This window comes from Meriones unguiculatus, chromosome 19 (assembly GCF_030254825.1).
Source record: "Meriones unguiculatus strain TT.TT164.6M chromosome 19, Bangor_MerUng_6.1, whole genome shotgun sequence".
Taxonomy (NCBI): Eukaryota; Metazoa; Chordata; class Mammalia; order Rodentia; family Muridae; genus Meriones; species Meriones unguiculatus.
The window spans coordinates 5,162,108-5,179,283 of record NC_083366.1 but is presented as its reverse complement, the minus strand read 5'-3'; the positions used below and the strand labels follow the sequence as shown (position 1 = coordinate 5,179,283).

Below are 17,176 nucleotides of genomic sequence, written 5' to 3'. Positions count from 1 at the left end.
AATGTTCCCTGAGCTTTAAGGAGATCCCATCAATGTCTTGTCTGGGGCTGACATATCAGCCATCCTTTATTTTTTTACCATCTAGAGCAGCTATAGGTCTTTTCCTCTATTTCCATTCCCTGGAAGGAGAGACGTCCCTGTTTGTGTATCCTTCTGTCTGGCAGAGCTGGGCTACTGTCTTAAATTTCTTAATAATCCTTTTCTTACACAAACTGTACTGTTGTGTACATCATTCGGCTCCATTTCTCTAACCATCTTTGCTACCACAGCTCTTCTGACCCAGGTTTTTCCTTCATGGTTAAACACGTCAGGTGCTTTACTCTAGAGTCTAAAGCCTTCCTTCTTGATCTTTCTAACTATTCCATCTTGTAGCTCCCCCAATAGTCACACTCAATTATTTTATCCTAATTCTACAATAGCAACACATTCCCATAAACCTACCAGTCCTCCAGAGCAGCCCTACCTGGATTACAGCCTTTTATAGGGAGCAGTGATTGAACACTCATTCTGATTTTGCTTCTGTCATCTGCTACTTATGGGCCTAGCATAACTACATGCCTCCAGGCTTTCTGTAGTCTCTCAGAGTCCTCATTTTTGCTTCTGTAAAATGGGGACGGTTCAGTATCTACTTAGAGATTTCTGTGAAACTTTACAAAAACTAAAAAAAATAGTGTACAATAAATCCCTCATATTATTTTCCTGCAAGTAGTTTTATTGTTATAACTTCCTTTTGATTTTTTTTTCACTCTATCTTTAAGGGATTGCTATTTTGCCAGCATACTTATCTTCTATAGCTTTCCTAACCCTTTCCTTTCTTCAGCACTTGAATTTTCTCTGAACTTTACTATCTAGGTTCCACTGGACAAATTAACATCTGTAAAGTGTTTCCATCATACACTGGTTATTCCAAATCGTAGGGGGTACTTGTACTTGTGCAGTTTAGCAACTACTCATGGTGCCCAAGCCTCAGACTAGCTGGTACGCACAGCTTCTTTTCTTTAATGGCCTCTAGTTATGTCTATGCATCTTTCACAAGAAGGCCTCTGTTGACACTAATAGATGGGACTATTATATTTACACTGTTCTTTCATTCACTTCTTAGAGTTTAGTAATCTACCCATCCTGTGAATACAACTAGATTTATCTTCTTTTGATTCTTAATAATCTGTGGTGCTGGGATGGATTTTACACAAGGCGAACACTCTGCCACGGAGCTACGCCTCCAGCTGGATCACGCCATCCTTTTTCAGAAGCATCTAGTATTCATGATGCAGTGGCGCTCTCAGCATTCTGGGTTTGGCTGTTTGAAAAATGCTCCATACTGCAGTGGCACCCTAAGCATTCTGGCAATGGGCTATTTGAAAGAAAACTCCTCGCTGATGGCCTCTTGCTTATCCCCATCCTACTTGCTCTTTTGGTAAAATCTGACACTCTTGCTGATCTCATGATCCTTGCAAATGCACTTCTACCAAACTGTTCTCTGGGTATCTACTCCCCTCTGTTTTCTCCCATACAGCTCTTCATTCTTGGTACCTTTATCTGGCTTTGTGTCCATGGTATGCCTCTCACAAATGGGGGCTTTCCAGGCATTTGTTCTCATTTCCTGTTTTCATTTCCAACATTTTTTACTTCATTTTTCATGTATCCCCCAAATACTAACTAACCTGCTAATGGTTTTCCAAATCTACCCTATCACAATCTGGAGTTTCAAGTAAGAATTTCAAATTGCCTACAAGGGCATCCTGACCTATGAGCCTTAAAGACTTAATATGGGAATTAATTTAATGATTTCCTCTTTCATATGTTCATGCCTCTCACATCTGGCCTAACACACCCACAGTGACTGGAGCATTCAAGCGGTAAAAGCACATATCAGATACAGTAATCTCCTCTTTGCCCTTGACATGTGTCTCCCTGCCTCAGGTCTCCACATGGTTGCTTTCCGTTTATGCTTCAGATCTTGGGTGAAACATCACTTCAAACTCTTTGATCATATGGGTAAAATAGACTGCTCCCCACCCCCTCCCAGTAACTGTTCCCTTCTTTCCTGTTGTAGACCTGGCCATCTGAATTATCTTGACTCCCCTAGAAAGCAAGTTCCAAGAAGAAACTTTGTCTTGCTCCCAACTGTAGAAGCAGAACCTGGCAGGGCAGACTAAAGGCACTGTTCCTGGAAAAAAGGCAGGTCAGGCTGTTTAATTAAGAGCTCAGCCCCACATTTCAACCTGTTTGAACAGTTCTATTTAACTGAGAGGTGTTTCCTTCCCAGCCCACTCATTCTAATTCAATCCATTCATTTCAATAAACAGATTAGCTGTGAGTTACACACTAAGCTCTTGGAAAGAGAACCTTAACGGCAAATCAGCCCTACCCACCACCCTCACACCTTTTCACTCCAATCCTGGCAGTCATAACCACCATCCGCTAGAGCCTGATTTCAAGATTCTGGAAGGAAGGTACCCTCTGGCTGACACAGAATGAACCCCGGAATTGAAAGGTTTGGATCTAGCCCCACACCCCATCCTTCCACCCTTAGCACACTACTAGGTATTTACTGTTAAGTTTGTCTTCCTTCACAGACAAGGCACAGGGCACTATGGCTGCTGGCTCCCATAGAGCAGCGCCAGAGATTCAAAGCTCCAATACATTCACTTGCGTTACTCTGTGACGGCCGGAAATAGTTCTCAGTAGCTGTTTTGAAAACAAAACTCGAAACTCATTGATGTGAAGAGACAGTCCTGTTAGAGGGTCGTTAGAGCTCCACGTTGGGGTCCTCCCAAACCCCAGCTCGCAGGCCAGGCTCCTTGTGGCTAGCAGAAGTGGAGACCCGGTAGGACGCAAGCTTCGACCCCGGGGGAGGGTCTGAGGGAGGAGTTACTGGGATGAACCGGCGACTTTAGGAGGGGTTTCGTCAAACCGGGTGGAGTGGGGAGGCCTGGATGCGAGGAAGCCAGCGATCTCCGCCCTGAGGAGGAACAAAGCCTTGGCCGGTTCTCACCCGAACGCATTTCAGTAAAGGAGGGAGATGCCACCAGGGGAGGGAAGGGGAGCGAGCTAAGGGAGCCCGGGGTTCCGGAGTTAGCATTTACCACGACGCCTCGCCCGGAGTCTGGCGCCTTCTCACTGCTCCCGGCCATGTCTCTCGCTGGGGAACGCAGGACGGACAGACGTCCGGAGGACGTGGGAGGCTGGGGCTGCCCTGGGGGATGGGTCGCGGGGGATGTGGTTGGGGCCGCCCCGCCCCCAGCCTGCGGGCGGGAAAGCTGCGACCTCAGCTGAGCCCCGTTCCCAGGGCGGCGCGGGAGCAGCTGTAGAGCAGGGCCTGATGCACCTGAGCGCGCTCCGGGGAGGGTCCCTGGAGGCCCGCTGCCTGTCCTTCCGCCGGCTCCGTACCCCGCGGGGCTATGGGACGGGCCCGCGATCCGTTCCGGAGCGTGAGCAGTCCCTTGACACTTGCCTTCTCAAAGCCCATCGCTGCAGCCCCCAGGCCAGCAATCTCCAAAACTCCTCCCTGCCAGGCTTTAAATGCACATTTGTCCCAAGTCAATGCATTAAAGAGCCACAGCATAGCGAGTTCTCGGGCATTGAAGTAGGCCAGAGTATCCCGGAGGACTACAGATCTTGGCGCCTTGCCAGGAGTTGGAAAGAGCCACAAGCAGGCATTTCCTCCGACCAAGCCCTAGTGATTGGAAGAGCCCAGGGCAGGGACTTTTTATAAAACACTGTATCTGATTTACCACTTGACTTTTAATTGTTTCAGGTTGTAGCTGAAGGCAATTGCGCTACTCTGATTAGAAAGCCTTATTTTATGAATCTGTTGTTAAATCCAATCCCCTAATGCCAGTTTGCTTCTAACCCAGTCCTAGTTCTTTGTTCTTTCCTCCAAGGTTCTGCTTCTCTGTCCTTGTTTCCCTCAACTTGCCAGAGCCTGCAAAAGGCCGCTTTGGCTTTAAAGGCCTCACATAGATATAGTTCTCTTGATTCAGTCTTCTCCAAAGGATTTTTTTGTGGGAGAGAGTGTAGCTCAGTGACAGACATTTGTCCTAAATTGGAATAATTGTGTAACAGTATTGAATTGATGTGTGCTGGACCAACCGTGCTCAGCACTTTGGCTGTTAATGTCTAAATGCCGGGACTGTGGAAGAAGAGCGGGGTGCAAGGTGCAGGGTGTGCTTGCTGACTGGCTGCATCAATGCGTAAACAGTTTCAGTCAGAGCCATTTACCTGTGTTCCATTTTCATGCTTCAACACTGAGCCCAGGAAATATTCATAAGCAATATTATTGAAAGATCCTAAATTCATGTTGGAGAGATGTCACAGGGGTCGAGAGCACTTGCTTCTCTTACAGACGACGAGGGTTCAGTTCTCAGCACTCAGCTTCTAACCGTCTCTAACTCCAGTTCCAGGGTACCGGAAGCTCTCTTCTAGCCTCTGTGGGTGCAGGGCATGCACATGCTGCATACGTGCAGGCAAAGTACTCACGCACAAGATAAATCCTTAAAAATAAAAATAGATCCCCAGAAACTGAAAAGTGCTGTTGTTATGTTAACAGCCCCACTTTAGTGTCCAGTCAGTACAGTTCACTGGCCACACTCTTCCCATTGGGTACAATCTAGGGTAGACTTGTGGATGGGGCAGAAACCCTGCTTAAAGACACAATCCCTTGAATGTCCAACTGCTTCAATGTCAAACTCAGCAACAAGAATTTCACTGTGAAGTCATAGGACAAATTGGGAGACAGGGGCCTTCAAAATCTGTGGTAAAGCAGGGAGGGCACTTGTCTCAGCAGAAGAGCATGTGTTAGGGTGCTCATTGGCTGGAAAATGGCAGACAGGCCTTTTTCATAAGACCATCTGCTTTTGATTTCACATTGAAAAAACTACAACTTTTTTCACAGTGAAAAAAAGGACAAGAACCCTTTAAGTTCATGTTCCAGAACTTTCTATATATATATATATATATACCATTGTAAGACATTTTATAAAGAATGATGAATAAACTTTAAAATATAAAATTTATGTTACTTCCTATAATTATATTTTGTGTTTGTTAGACTATAATTGATGTTCTGGACCACATGAATGTAATAGAATATTGAATTATATTTGCAGTGACCAAGATAGAAGAATAACAATGCATCTATCCAGGCTTTGTTATTGCTCTTATATTACAATGATTTAGGGAAAATTTTTCTAAGTCTATAATAAAGGTAATGAAATAGTTTTGGATAGAAATTTCAATTCTAGTATGACCTGTATGTTTTTAGCACATGGGTCCAACCTAGTAAGATAAATGTATTATATTTCAATTATCTCCTCTGTAAAACATAGGGGGGTAAAGCATTTCAGTACTGCATGTGACAATGAGGTTAACAAGAGATAACATGCATGAAAATCCTTTGAAGATGCTAAAACAATGTAATAGTATCAATTTGAGATGCTATGATTCCTGAGAGAAGAAGAAATGGCCTTTCCCAGGCATGAGCCCCCTAATTGGTTATCCATTACAAAGTGGTCAGTTCTGAAACCATCTACACAAAAACAGCAAAAATGTACTCAGCACGTTGTATTTGTAGCTTTGTGCATACACATACATATATATATGTACACATAAATTTATGTAACAATAATAGGCTGTGAATTTGAAGGGGAGCAAGGAGGAAACTGGAAGGACAGGACCTTGGATGGGCTGAAAGAAGGAATGGGACCCACATAAAATTACTCCATGTAAAATTATAGCAAATCGATTTTCATGTATGCACTTAGGCAAGTGTGTGTGTGCGAGCCTGTGTGTGTCTGTGTGTGTGTGTATATACCTAAAGGTTAGAACAGGACACAGGGTATCCTGCTCTGTCACTTTTCAATCTTATTCCTTGAGACAGGCTCTCACACTGAGCCTGAAGCTGACCTGGTAGTCAGCAAGCCCCAGCAATTTTCTTGGCTCCACCCCAGACAATGCTGAGGTTATAATTGTGCATGGGTATACACAGTTGTTTTTATATTTTTATTTTAATTTTTATATGTGGATGCAGGAATTTGAACTGAAGTCCTCATGCTTGAGTTGCAAGCATTCTTACCCACTGGACCAACTCTCCAGACCCTAGGAATTACTCTTTAGAACTGACATTAGGGGCTGGGAAGGTGGTTCTGTAGATAAAAGCACTTGCTTCTCTTGCAGAGAACTTGGGTTTGGTTTCTGGCACTTACACAGCAGTACCAGGGGACTCGAAGCCCTCTTTTGACTTCCATGGGCACCAGGCATACACACAGCTAACATACTTAAAAACATGAAAGCCAAACATTCATACACACAAAATGAAAATAAATAAATCTTTCAAAAGAATTGACATAAGATTCAAAAACACCTACAGTCTATAGACAACCTGGGACTAATATGACAAACAATACAGAAAACATGAAAATATAATTAAAGTGATGGATTTTTTTCATTAAAAGTGGTATGCTCGTTCAGACTGTCCACTGACAATTCTTTAGAGGAGCTACAAGTTTGTCATGTTAATAACTAGCAAGTGCCCTGCATTTTCCTAACATTCGCTTTTCCGTATTTTTACTGAACATTTTTCTCGTTTTAAATTCTCTCCACTACCACAGTAGAAACACAACTATTTATTAAGTCCTTCCTAATCTTTTGACCTTTTGGTGACCCTTGGCCCTGTGTTACTAAAGCAGTAATTTCATCTACCCACCTTGTGCTCAGTGACAGTAGATTGGAACCTTAGAAGGAAGTTTGATTCTTGTAGAGTCCTGAAACCAGAAAATAAATAAATAAAAGTCCTATTAGCCTGGGAACTGTGTTGAAATATGTGAACATGAGTTACTGGCGAGAATCTAGAGCGAAGTCACTGTGGAGGAAGGCCAGTGATAATGATGATATTTTGCTTTTTTAAGATGCTGAACAAAACACTTTACAAAACAAAAGCACAAAACCCCAAAAAGCTTTTCCTCTAGTAAAAACCTTGCAACCTCTGAGGTACTTTCCGCTCTCTGCAGTAAAGAGAACTGTAACTGTAAATAACTGTAGCAAAAATCAACTTAAACAAAAGCCTCATTCATATTGAGTAAGCACAGAAACTCATCTTCCCGGCTTCTCATTGTAGTCTGAATGCATGTAGTCCTTGAGTAAAGAAAGCGGTAGGCAGTTCACAAAATCCAGAAGCTGCCTGGGGATAGCTTTCATGCATCTGCACCGTCTTTTGATTAACCTTCTGTTGAAGAGCATACTAGGGTAGATGGAAGCCCATTCTCTCACGGACAGCAGTATCATACATGGGCATTAGCAGCAGCAAGCTGCTGGGTTGCCTCATAACATCTTTCAACTATCTGCATCTGACCAAAAGAGGAATTGGATAGCTTTAGAGAAAAAAGAATAATGTGTCCATGTGTTCTTCCAGATTCCAAGTGCTGGCAAGGCTCAACTCTCTTGGCTACCATAAAGTAGTCAGTGAAAGGACAAAGCTGCAGGAACTCTGAACTGAGCACTAAATCTACAACACTGGAGGCAAAAGTTCTGTACCTGATCATAACACAATGTGGTTTTTGAATAAATGGATAAGCATTTATTCAGGTTGAACCTAACACAAAAGAAGATCAAACTAGCTGAGGTTTAGTTGTTTTGACAGGAAGTACGTCAGGATGTATGCTTGCCTGGGATTGGATGAAGGTAGAAAGTATCTAACCTCATGGGTTTGGCCTTTATAGGCACCTGACTGACCTAATTCAGCACCATTTCTCTGGGAATCCAGGGAATAGACCTTGACAGTGTCCACCTTCCTGACCAGTATTTAATAACTCTTGCTTCAATTGGACAATCATGGATTGAGTCTTTCTCCTCAAAATTTTCAGGTTTAACAGCAACTGTATAACTTTCCTGATGCTTTCCTGCCTACATACCTCCTGCCTTCCTGTGATCAAGCACATCCTGATAATGCTGATGCAAAATTACCTGATCTCTCAGCCACTGCTAAGTCTCTAATGGGTAGGTGTCTAAGTCAAATCATCACAACAAAACCACATAGAAACCAAACAAATTTCCTAAAGTCTACAACTTTGGCTAGTACCTTAAGAAGGCTCATGCATGTGGGGCTGGGAACAAGCTGTCTATTCTACTGAGCTGTGTAGGTATCTCCTCAGCTCTGACTTGATATGCCACACCCTCTGGCCCAGAGGGAATGTTGGGTTCTGGGTTGTATTTTAGAGTTGAGGGTAGAGAAGCTTAGGAGAGAGGTTCATAGTTGTGACTTAAGGATGAAAAAGATTAAGGAGAAAAAGTCTCATCATTTAAAAAAAAGTTTTAAGAAGTTTTTTAAAATCTCATCATGATCTTGAGGAAGTGCTGTTCTCAATTGTCTGAGAAAGCACCAAATTGATTTCCAAAGTGGTTGTATAAGTTTACATTCCCACCAGCAATGGAGGAGGGCTCCACTTTCTCCGCAACCTCTCCAGCATGTGTCGTCGCTTGAGTTATTCATCTTAGCCATTCTGATGGGTATAAGGTGAAACCTCAGGGTCATTTTGATTTGCATTTCCCTGATGACTAAGGACACTGAATATTTCTTTAAGTGTTTCTCTGCCATTCAATATTCCTGTATTGAGAATTCTCTGTTTAGCTCTGTACCCCATTTTTAAATTGGATTACTTGATTTGTTGCTATTTAACTTCTTGAGTTCTTTATATATCCTGAATATTAGCCCTCTGTCAGATATAGTAGTCCTTGAGTAAAGAAAGCGGTAGGCAGTTCACAAAATCCAGAAGCTGGAGGGGAGGAGGGAGGGGCTTATGGGGGGATGCAGAATGAATAAAGTGTAATTGATGAAAAATTTAAAAAAAAAAGGGAAAAAAATAATTTAAGAACCTTAAATGACTTTCAAAAGTGGAGGAAAACATGGAGTTAGTCAATTGGCATGGAGCACGTCTCGCCCCTGGGGGCAATGGTCTCCTGAACCTACTCAGAGCTCGGACACCACCACTGCTAGTTCTAGAACTGACACAGGATGTTCCAACGAGGGGGTTAAGGCTTCTCTTAATATTTCCTATAAGCCCACACCTGTTTGTCTATATCCCCCATTTTTATTCATTATTAGCCAGATAGAGCCAAGTAATTGTGGTAATGATACTTGCTTTTTTGCCCAATGCTGGAATGCTAGTAAATTTAGGTATGCCCTGGTTACTCACATGCCTCACTGCGTGCCTGTGCCCGTTGATGCCCCTCACGCTATGACTCTCTTCAGACAGAAAAGGGATCTTGGAACTACAGCCACCATTGTTACTACCATCTCATTGGCGGCTGTTGGAGCTACCACCAGGGCATTAGCCATGAGTCATACTGGGCAGACTGCTCAGACCCTGAACAATCATTTAGCCAATGTAGCTCATGCCTTAGTTGTACATAAAGGAATTAATGCTCAACTAAAAGGAAGCTTGATGGTGTTCAATCAGAGGAGTGACCTCGTGCAGGAGCAAATTGATACCCTATGGCAAATCGCTCAACTTGGCTGTCAATGAAAATATGCTGGACTTTGAGTCACTAGCATATAACATGAGAATTTTTCCTGTGCTGCAAATCTGTCTAAACAATTGTCGAGCTATATTTTAGGTAATTGGACTGGAGAATTCGATACTACGATGGAGCAGCTGAGAGTGGCCATTGTCACAGTAAATTCTACCAGAGTGGACGCAGGACTAGCCACAGGATTATCATCATGGATTGCTGCAGCCATGAATCATCTGAAGGAATGGGCAGGCATGGGAGCGTTAGCAGGCCTTCTGATGTTGGTCTCCTTGGTTTGCCTGTGGTATATATGCAAGATTAGAGTCTCACAACAGTGTGATGCAGCCATGATCATTCAGGCCTTTACAGCCATTGAAGCAGGACATTCTCCCCAAGCATGGTTGGCTACCATAAAAAGCTAAAATGTTACGCTCAGGATGCAAGGCTAAGCACTGCACTCAGGGTCAGCCGCTTTGGACCCAGAGAAGAGCATGTCTGGTTGCATGCGGGTTGATGCCCCAGGTCCCGCCTCTGAGAAAAAGGTATCAGACGGGTCTGATGCTCTTTGGGTGGATGACACCTAAATGAACATCAGTACAAAGTCCCAATTTATTTCTAATATCAGAGATCAGACCTCTACTCTTGCCTGATGCGTCTAAAACAAAAAGGGGGAACTGTAGAGAGCTGCGGAATGCTATGCCTTAAAGATGGAGCTGGTTTCTGCCTTCCACCTTCCTGATGGTGAGTGCTCTCTGTCACGAACAATTCCACATTTGGCTAAGGCTGAGGATCTGGCTTGCTTCCATGTATGTGGACCTATCTGCATTGCCCACGTGGCACGCCTGGCTTGGCTACCCAGAGGCTATTTAAGCTGTGGGCTGGCTTTCCCCAGGGTCTGAGGATTGTTCAAGGTTCCTGAATAAACTGCATTGAAAAAAAAAATTTATTCACTTTACATCCAGATTGTAGCTTCTTCCCCCATCCCCCTCCCATTTTTTTTAATACTTTTTATTTTTTATTTTATGTGTTTGAGTATTTTGCTTGTATGTATGTCTGTCTTTATACCATATCTGTGCATGGCCAGAAGAAGAGTCCAGAAGAAGGCATTGGATGCCCTTAGGGCGCAGTTACAGATAGTTGTGGGTGCTAGGAATAGGACCTGGGTCCTCTGGAAGAGTAGTATGTAGCTGTCTTTTTAAAAACTCTACTTTATTTGGGGTGTTTAGACCTCTACCTCTCTTCTACCAACCCCCCCAACCTTAAGTAGGTTAGTGGGTAGAGGGGGCCCAGACCCCTTTACTTCTCCCAGCTCGTTGGAGTCAAGGGCTTCTTTGAGGACTCTGTCAACATCAAGTGAAGACACAGCTAGCAAGCTCCTTCACTCCTCCAGCCTGACCTTTGGTCTTTGGTCGAACTCCAGACTGCTCCAAGCCAACACCCAATGCCACCATACACACCCCCTCTCTTTCTCTGCTCTCATACTTACACTCTCAGAGTCCTAGACCACGCCCTTCTTCATGTCACACATGGAAGGCAAAGATCACACCCTGCACTTGACAGTTAACAGCTGTGGACAAACTATAGGCCAACTAAAATCCCAGGCTTGGGATTAAAACAAAAACATATTTCCATAACATAACTGAGTTAACAAAGAAACCAAAACTTCCATTACAGTAGTCAATACTTTTAACCACTGAGTCACTTTTCCTGTTCCAAAATCTTTATATTTGTCATAAAGGCCAGATCTTATTTCTCTCTGCCCCACTTCCCAGGTGTGAGCAACATGAACCTTCTAAGTATCAGCAGAAAGCCACCGTGTTGTTTCCTTTTGGCTCTCTCAGTGACTTGTAAAGATCATTGTTGTTAAATCTTGCCAGTATATAGAGTAACCAAATATATATATATATATATATATATATATATATATATATATATATTTTACATACTGTATATATAGTATTTAAACAATATATGCCCTGTATGAATAGTGAATCAGGAAGCAAAAATTTGAACCAGGAAGCAAAATTGCAATATGATATCACAAGCCCCACAGGGAATGGGAGTGCTAAGCTCTGGGCTGTTTCTAAAGAGCCATCTTTCAGCGAGGACAATGGGAGCAAATGCAACAAATGCATTAATAGTTCCATGGCTTGTAAATGAAAGGCCAAAGCTTTAACCACAGAGGTTAACAGCATTCATTCCTTCAGCAGTACTGTGGGAGTCTTTGCAGGTTGAAACTAACACAGAAGATCAAACTAGCTGAGGTTTAGCTGTTTTGACAGGAAATACATCAGGATGTATGCTTGCCTGGGATTGGATGAAGGTAGAAAGTATCTAACCTCATGGGTTTGGCCTTTATAGGCACCTGACTGACCTAATTCAGCACCATTTCTCTGGGAATCCAGGGAATAGACCTTGACAGTGTCCACCAGTATTTAATAACTCTTGCTTCAATTGGACAATCATGGATTGAGTCTTTCTCCTCAAAATTTTCAGGTTTAACAGCAACTGTATAACTTTCCTGATGCTCTCCTGCCTACATGCCTCCTGCCTTCCTGTGACCAAGCACATCCTATGCAGTTGGGGCAACAAACCTTGTTTACTGAAGCGAAAACAACAGCATCCCCCAGCGTTGTGTGAGGTTTTCTGTTGCTAGGTAAGGGGAGCTTGCAGAGTAACTTTACATCGTTGCCAAATGTCCTCTCTGCCCAATACCTTCCCCTCTGCTTCACACTCCAAGTACGCTGAAAAGAAAAGATGAGTATTTTGACAGGTTATGATACATTATCAACTTCTTTTGGAATATCAGGGCCATCATGTGTTTAACCTTCACTCTATGTGTTTATAAGTTACTCACAAATTTCAATTTTATAAATTTATATAAATAAATGTTTGTAATAAAATATGTGCATTTTAGCTACTTCTAGAGGATAAGAATTTCTAAATTAGGGGAATTTAATATTTTAAGGCTTTTGACATGCACTGCTAAGTGTAGTGATCAATATTAACAAAAAAACATTAAATCTCGAAGGTTGTTTTAAAAATCAAGTAAAATGTTATTATGAAAATATTTTGAGGTTTGAAGGTAAAGCCTCTTTGTTAGCTGACATGTAAAAAATTGGTAGTTGGAACTAATAAGAAGTCAGTTTGAATTTGTGATTAATTCTCCTCTATAGGATACTTTAGAACAATGTGCTTTTAGCATAAAGTTATACCTAGACCAATGAAAAGTTTATTGAGCTCTGTTCCAGGCTTTTGGCTCCAAGTTATGGTTTTCTGTTTCAGACTCAGTTTTAAAACCAGACTCCATTTCCTATCACTTGAACTTGGGCAAATTTTTTAATTTCTTTGCTTTATTTGCTACATCTGTTCAATGAAGATTGTACAGGCTTTGGCTTGTTAAAGGCAGATATGGAGGGCTCAGGGGAGGTCAGCAGCTAAGAGCACTGGCTGCTCTTCCCAAGGACAGAAGTTTGATTTCCAGCACGGATCTGAGGCCTCTGGCCTCCCTCAGGCTCTGCACTCACGTGCACATAAACATACATAGACACACACAGGCACAGACATAGACACATAGACACATACATATATATACACACACACACATAATTAAAATAACAAAAATAATCTTTTTTTTAAAAGGCATATAGAATAATGTACTCAGGGACTAGGTGTGTAAATCAGTAGCAGAGGACTTTCCTAGCACATACAAGGCTCCAAGTTTAGTCACTGGTATCACAGTAGAAACAAAATATGAAACAGTGTATCCAGAGTGCCAACTACTGTAACGCTGTTTACTACAGTCATCCAGCATTTACATTGGACTTCTAAAAACAGAATTATTGATCAGTTAGGAATTCCTCATTAAGGGTGCATCAGTTAAGCACATTTGTTGCTCTTCCAGATGACCCAGATTTTATTCCCAGTACCACATGGTAGCACACAACCTCTGTAACTGGAATTTGGCCTCTTTGGGCACCAGGCACATAGGTGGTACACATACATATATACACATAGTCAAAACACTCATGCACATAAAAAAATAAATAAATCTTAAAAGTGTTTGTATTAACAAAGACATTAATTGAATTATATCTTTAAAAACAAACCAGTAATCTGAAAATGATTCTTTATTCAAGCTAAAAATTTCCCATGGAGTTGAGCTTATTTGTTCCCTTTGAGGAATGCTATAAATTATGCGCTTGTATGTTTATGTAACTATATAAAGCAAAACAATGTACAAAACCTTCTTACTAATTAGTACAGTGATAGTCTAAATTGAGGCCTAGTTTTCAAACCTGTCTTCTTATTTATTTTATATTATAAAGAAAATATCTTGGTTTAATGTGCCTAATGTTTGGATTATAAAGGACAGCAATAAAACCTAACTGCAAAATTAATCAATACACTTCAAATAAACTCTATATCATATATAAGTACACAACTAATCTCAATATTTATAGTTTATCTGTAAGAAAAGTATAAATGAACCAAATAAAAATGCTGAGTTAAAAATTAAATCATAGTATTTCCCCAAGTGTCTCTGTAAGGAAGAGCTGAGAAAGAAGTTAAATATACTGAAATATTCTTTCTTAGAATTGAAAGAATCCTGTCCTGCTTGGTTTTTGTTTCTATTGCCAAGACAAAAATAGCACTCACCTTAAAAAGAATAAGAGGGTTACTTATTTATTAATTAATTTATTTTAGAGACATTTTTGAGTGATAATGGCCCAGAAACACAGATTTAGGTTATTCCAAATTCCATGTTCCAACATAAAAGCAGACTCATGAAGTTTTTTTAGTAACAGAATAAAGAAAGTCCTTAATCCAGGCACTTTCCAAGTAAATTGATGGGAACATTAGTAAGGCGGTTATAGCAAAGTGGTGAAATTGTAGCTATGGGCCTGAGTTGTTATCTGATGACTCTTAGGCCTTCTGGTTGGTGGAAAATTGGGGTTTTCTTGACTTATTCCTTAGGTTTTTATCTGTAGTCAGGATGTGAGTTCCCATACAGAGGTGGCAAGCAAGGAATGGCTACCAAGTGGAGTAAAGATGGCCTGATAAACTGCAGTTAAACTGTGAACCTGCCATATCGCAAGCCCTCCACAGTCATCCCTTAGTGAGTCAGCAGCACCACCTGCCCAGGATAGCACTGCCCACAGGAATCTGGGCTCTTCCGCATTAATCAACAATCAAGAAATGCCACACCAACATGCTTGTTGGCCAGTCTGATACAGTCATTTTCCCAAGTGACATTCCCTCCTTCCAGATGACTCTAACTTGAGTCAAGTTGACAAAAACCAACCACTGTAGACCCCAAAATTGGTGTTTTTTGTTTTTTTTTTTAATGCATCTTGCCTTAGATTCTTTTGTCAGAATCTTTCTGAACTCCACTCTCAGACCAACATGGTCAATTCTTGACTGCTTGAAGAAGTTTCTTCTGGTCCCTTTGGGTCCTATGAAACTCACAAGTAGAAACAATCTAATAAAAAAAGCTACACACTTGAGAACATTTCAACTTTAAATAAGTGATCCAAGGAATGGGAGACAAGAAAAATCTCTTTTTCATTTTAAGGCTTGACCACCCTATGCTGTCTTCCTGCCTCTAATGCTGATATGGCTGGCTTTTCAGTTGTGGGTTTCTCTGCACAACCAGCCACACAATTGGGACTAGGTGACCTTTTACAGAGAATACAGACATGACACACAGGTGACTCAGTCTTCCTTGTGCATTTGAGGACTTTAATGAAACGTAAGTAGATGGCCTCAAAAGCTGTACAAATCATATCTGGACATTAAGCCATTGTTTTTCTCTATCATCAGGCCATGGTACTTTTTTTCTCAGTGGGACTTGAACCCAGGACCATGCCCATGTGATGTGAGTTCTGGCCCTGTGTTACATTTTATATTGAGTTTATGGAGTGTCAGGGTTGTCTATGACCTTTATGCCTTCTTTTCCAACTTGTTTTCTGAAATCTTAAAACTGGTTTGTGTTTCTGAGTTATCACATTAGTCATGCTTCCTGCCATAAATCTAGTTGTCTAATCAACTATGTTGAATTTTTAAAGTAACATACGTAAGGTTTGGAGGTGTAGCTTGCTACTAGAACAAGTGTTCAGCATCTGTGAGGTCCCGTGTTAGATTCCTAACACTCAAACAATGGAAACAATGAAGTAGCAAGCTTGAACATGGTAAATACTGAGAGTGATCTTCTAAGTTACCATCTAAATGGCTGTCCAGAAGTTGTTCTGTGTTTGTTTAGAAATGGATATACAGACAATTTCCGGACAGATTTAAAGATTTGCCCAAATCTTCCTTATTTCTTCTTATAAAAGAGAAAAAAGGAAAACTGTGCTATTAAAAGTGAATCATGAAAAATTATGTAAAACGACAATCAAAACTTCCCAAAGTCAGTCTGCATTTTTATAGAAAGAATACAGAAGGTAGTGAAGTGATGACCGCAGAAACAGCCTAGCTTCCACATGGAGCATGCCTGAGGATCTGAAGCCTGAACGAGTACACAGCTGTCTAATGTAGGCAGCACCACACTATGAGGGTACTCTGGGGGCACACTGTGGAAGACTGTCCTTGAGCATGTCCAGGCCTGTAAACTCCATGGATTTTATCTGGTTTGCCATCAGGGCTCCTCCACATTAGCAAGGTAGACCATAAGAGTGTTTATCATCTTTGTTATGGGATGTCTTCTACTTTGCAGACTAGTTAGCATGATCTCTGGCTAAATACTCCTAATTGTGACACTCAAAAATATCTCCTGAAAGTTGCAGATGTCTCTTGGGTTAATGGAGAATGTAACAACTGGTTAAAATCCAACAATCCTAGATTAAATTCTTAAACTGGTCTTAATTGTTTCCTAATTGGTTTTCAGGAAAACAATGATCCTATGTTAGTAGATCCATAGCAAACAGGTCTGTAGCCCACCTGGATATACATGATATAAGCAGGGTTTGGAGAAGGGCTTTCTCTATTTTGTGCTTGCTGAAATGTAGGAACATGGAAAAAGTAGATGGTATTGCAAATACAGAGAAACACAAAATTGAGGCAAAAAAAGAGGCAAAACTAAGACTTAGGATTTGTACTTTCTATTTGATACCCAGTGACTATTTTCACCTAGAGCAGTGGTTCTCAACATTCCTAATGCTGCAACCCTTTAATATAGTTCATTTAATATTGTGTGTGTGTGTGTAAAAGACACACACACTTACATGAGGTTTTGGGCAAGAGCCATGACTCACTTGCTTAGACTGTGTTCTTCAGCGCAGTAGATAGATCACCAACAGCTCTCTGGTATTTTTAGGAAATTAAGTTCACATGTTTGACAAAATTAACTGACAACGCTGATGGGCAATTTCTTACCACTTAGACTGATTTTTAAATCTCCAAATGGTTAGATGGGCTATGGAAATAAGGAAGTAAGTTCTTAATAAAAACAATTAGGCATCTAATTTTTTTTTTTTTTTTTTTTACTCTTGTGTTCTTTCGAGCACTGTTTCATTTTCTGGAAGTTCCAATTCCTGAAAAGTCTGAGTCTTCCGATTTCCTTCTGCGAAAAGAGAGGCTGTGTCTCTTACCTTGTTCTTTAATGGACTAAGCAAGCCTTATAAAGTTGCTACATTTAACAATTTTGTATATCAAAATGTCAAATAAAAAA

The 17,176-nt window shown here is 41.2% G+C and overlaps 1 protein-coding gene and 1 long non-coding RNA gene across 5 annotated transcripts in view; one reads left to right on the top strand and one right to left on the bottom strand.

The window, feature by feature from the left end:
• Positions 1 to 3,624, bottom strand: part of Prtfdc1 (phosphoribosyl transferase domain containing 1) — an 88,460-nt gene extending 84,836 nt beyond the window's left edge. Inside the window, exon 1 of one of the 2 annotated variants that reach the window (XM_060372456.1) lies at positions 3,458 to 3,624. In XM_060372456.1, coding sequence (XP_060228439.1) covers positions 3,458 to 3,568 — 111 coding nt within the window. In that variant the 5' untranslated portion in view covers positions 3,569 to 3,624. Of the gene's footprint in view, positions 1 to 3,089; positions 3,315 to 3,457 lie in introns of those variants that run through there. The other variant, XM_021652946.2, reaches the window with a different exon arrangement.
• LOC132649200 (uncharacterized) overlaps positions 2,669 to 17,176 on the top strand; it is a 57,444-nt gene continuing 42,936 nt past the window's right edge. Inside the window, exons 1-3 of one of the 3 annotated variants that reach the window (XR_009587648.1) lie at positions 2,669 to 2,830; positions 7,863 to 7,995; positions 12,004 to 12,163. This is a non-coding gene — a long non-coding RNA (uncharacterized LOC132649200). Of the gene's footprint in view, positions 2,831 to 7,862; positions 7,996 to 9,601; positions 9,876 to 12,003; positions 12,164 to 17,176 lie in introns of those variants that run through there. The other 2 variants (XR_009587649.1, XR_009587647.1) reach the window with 2 other exon arrangements.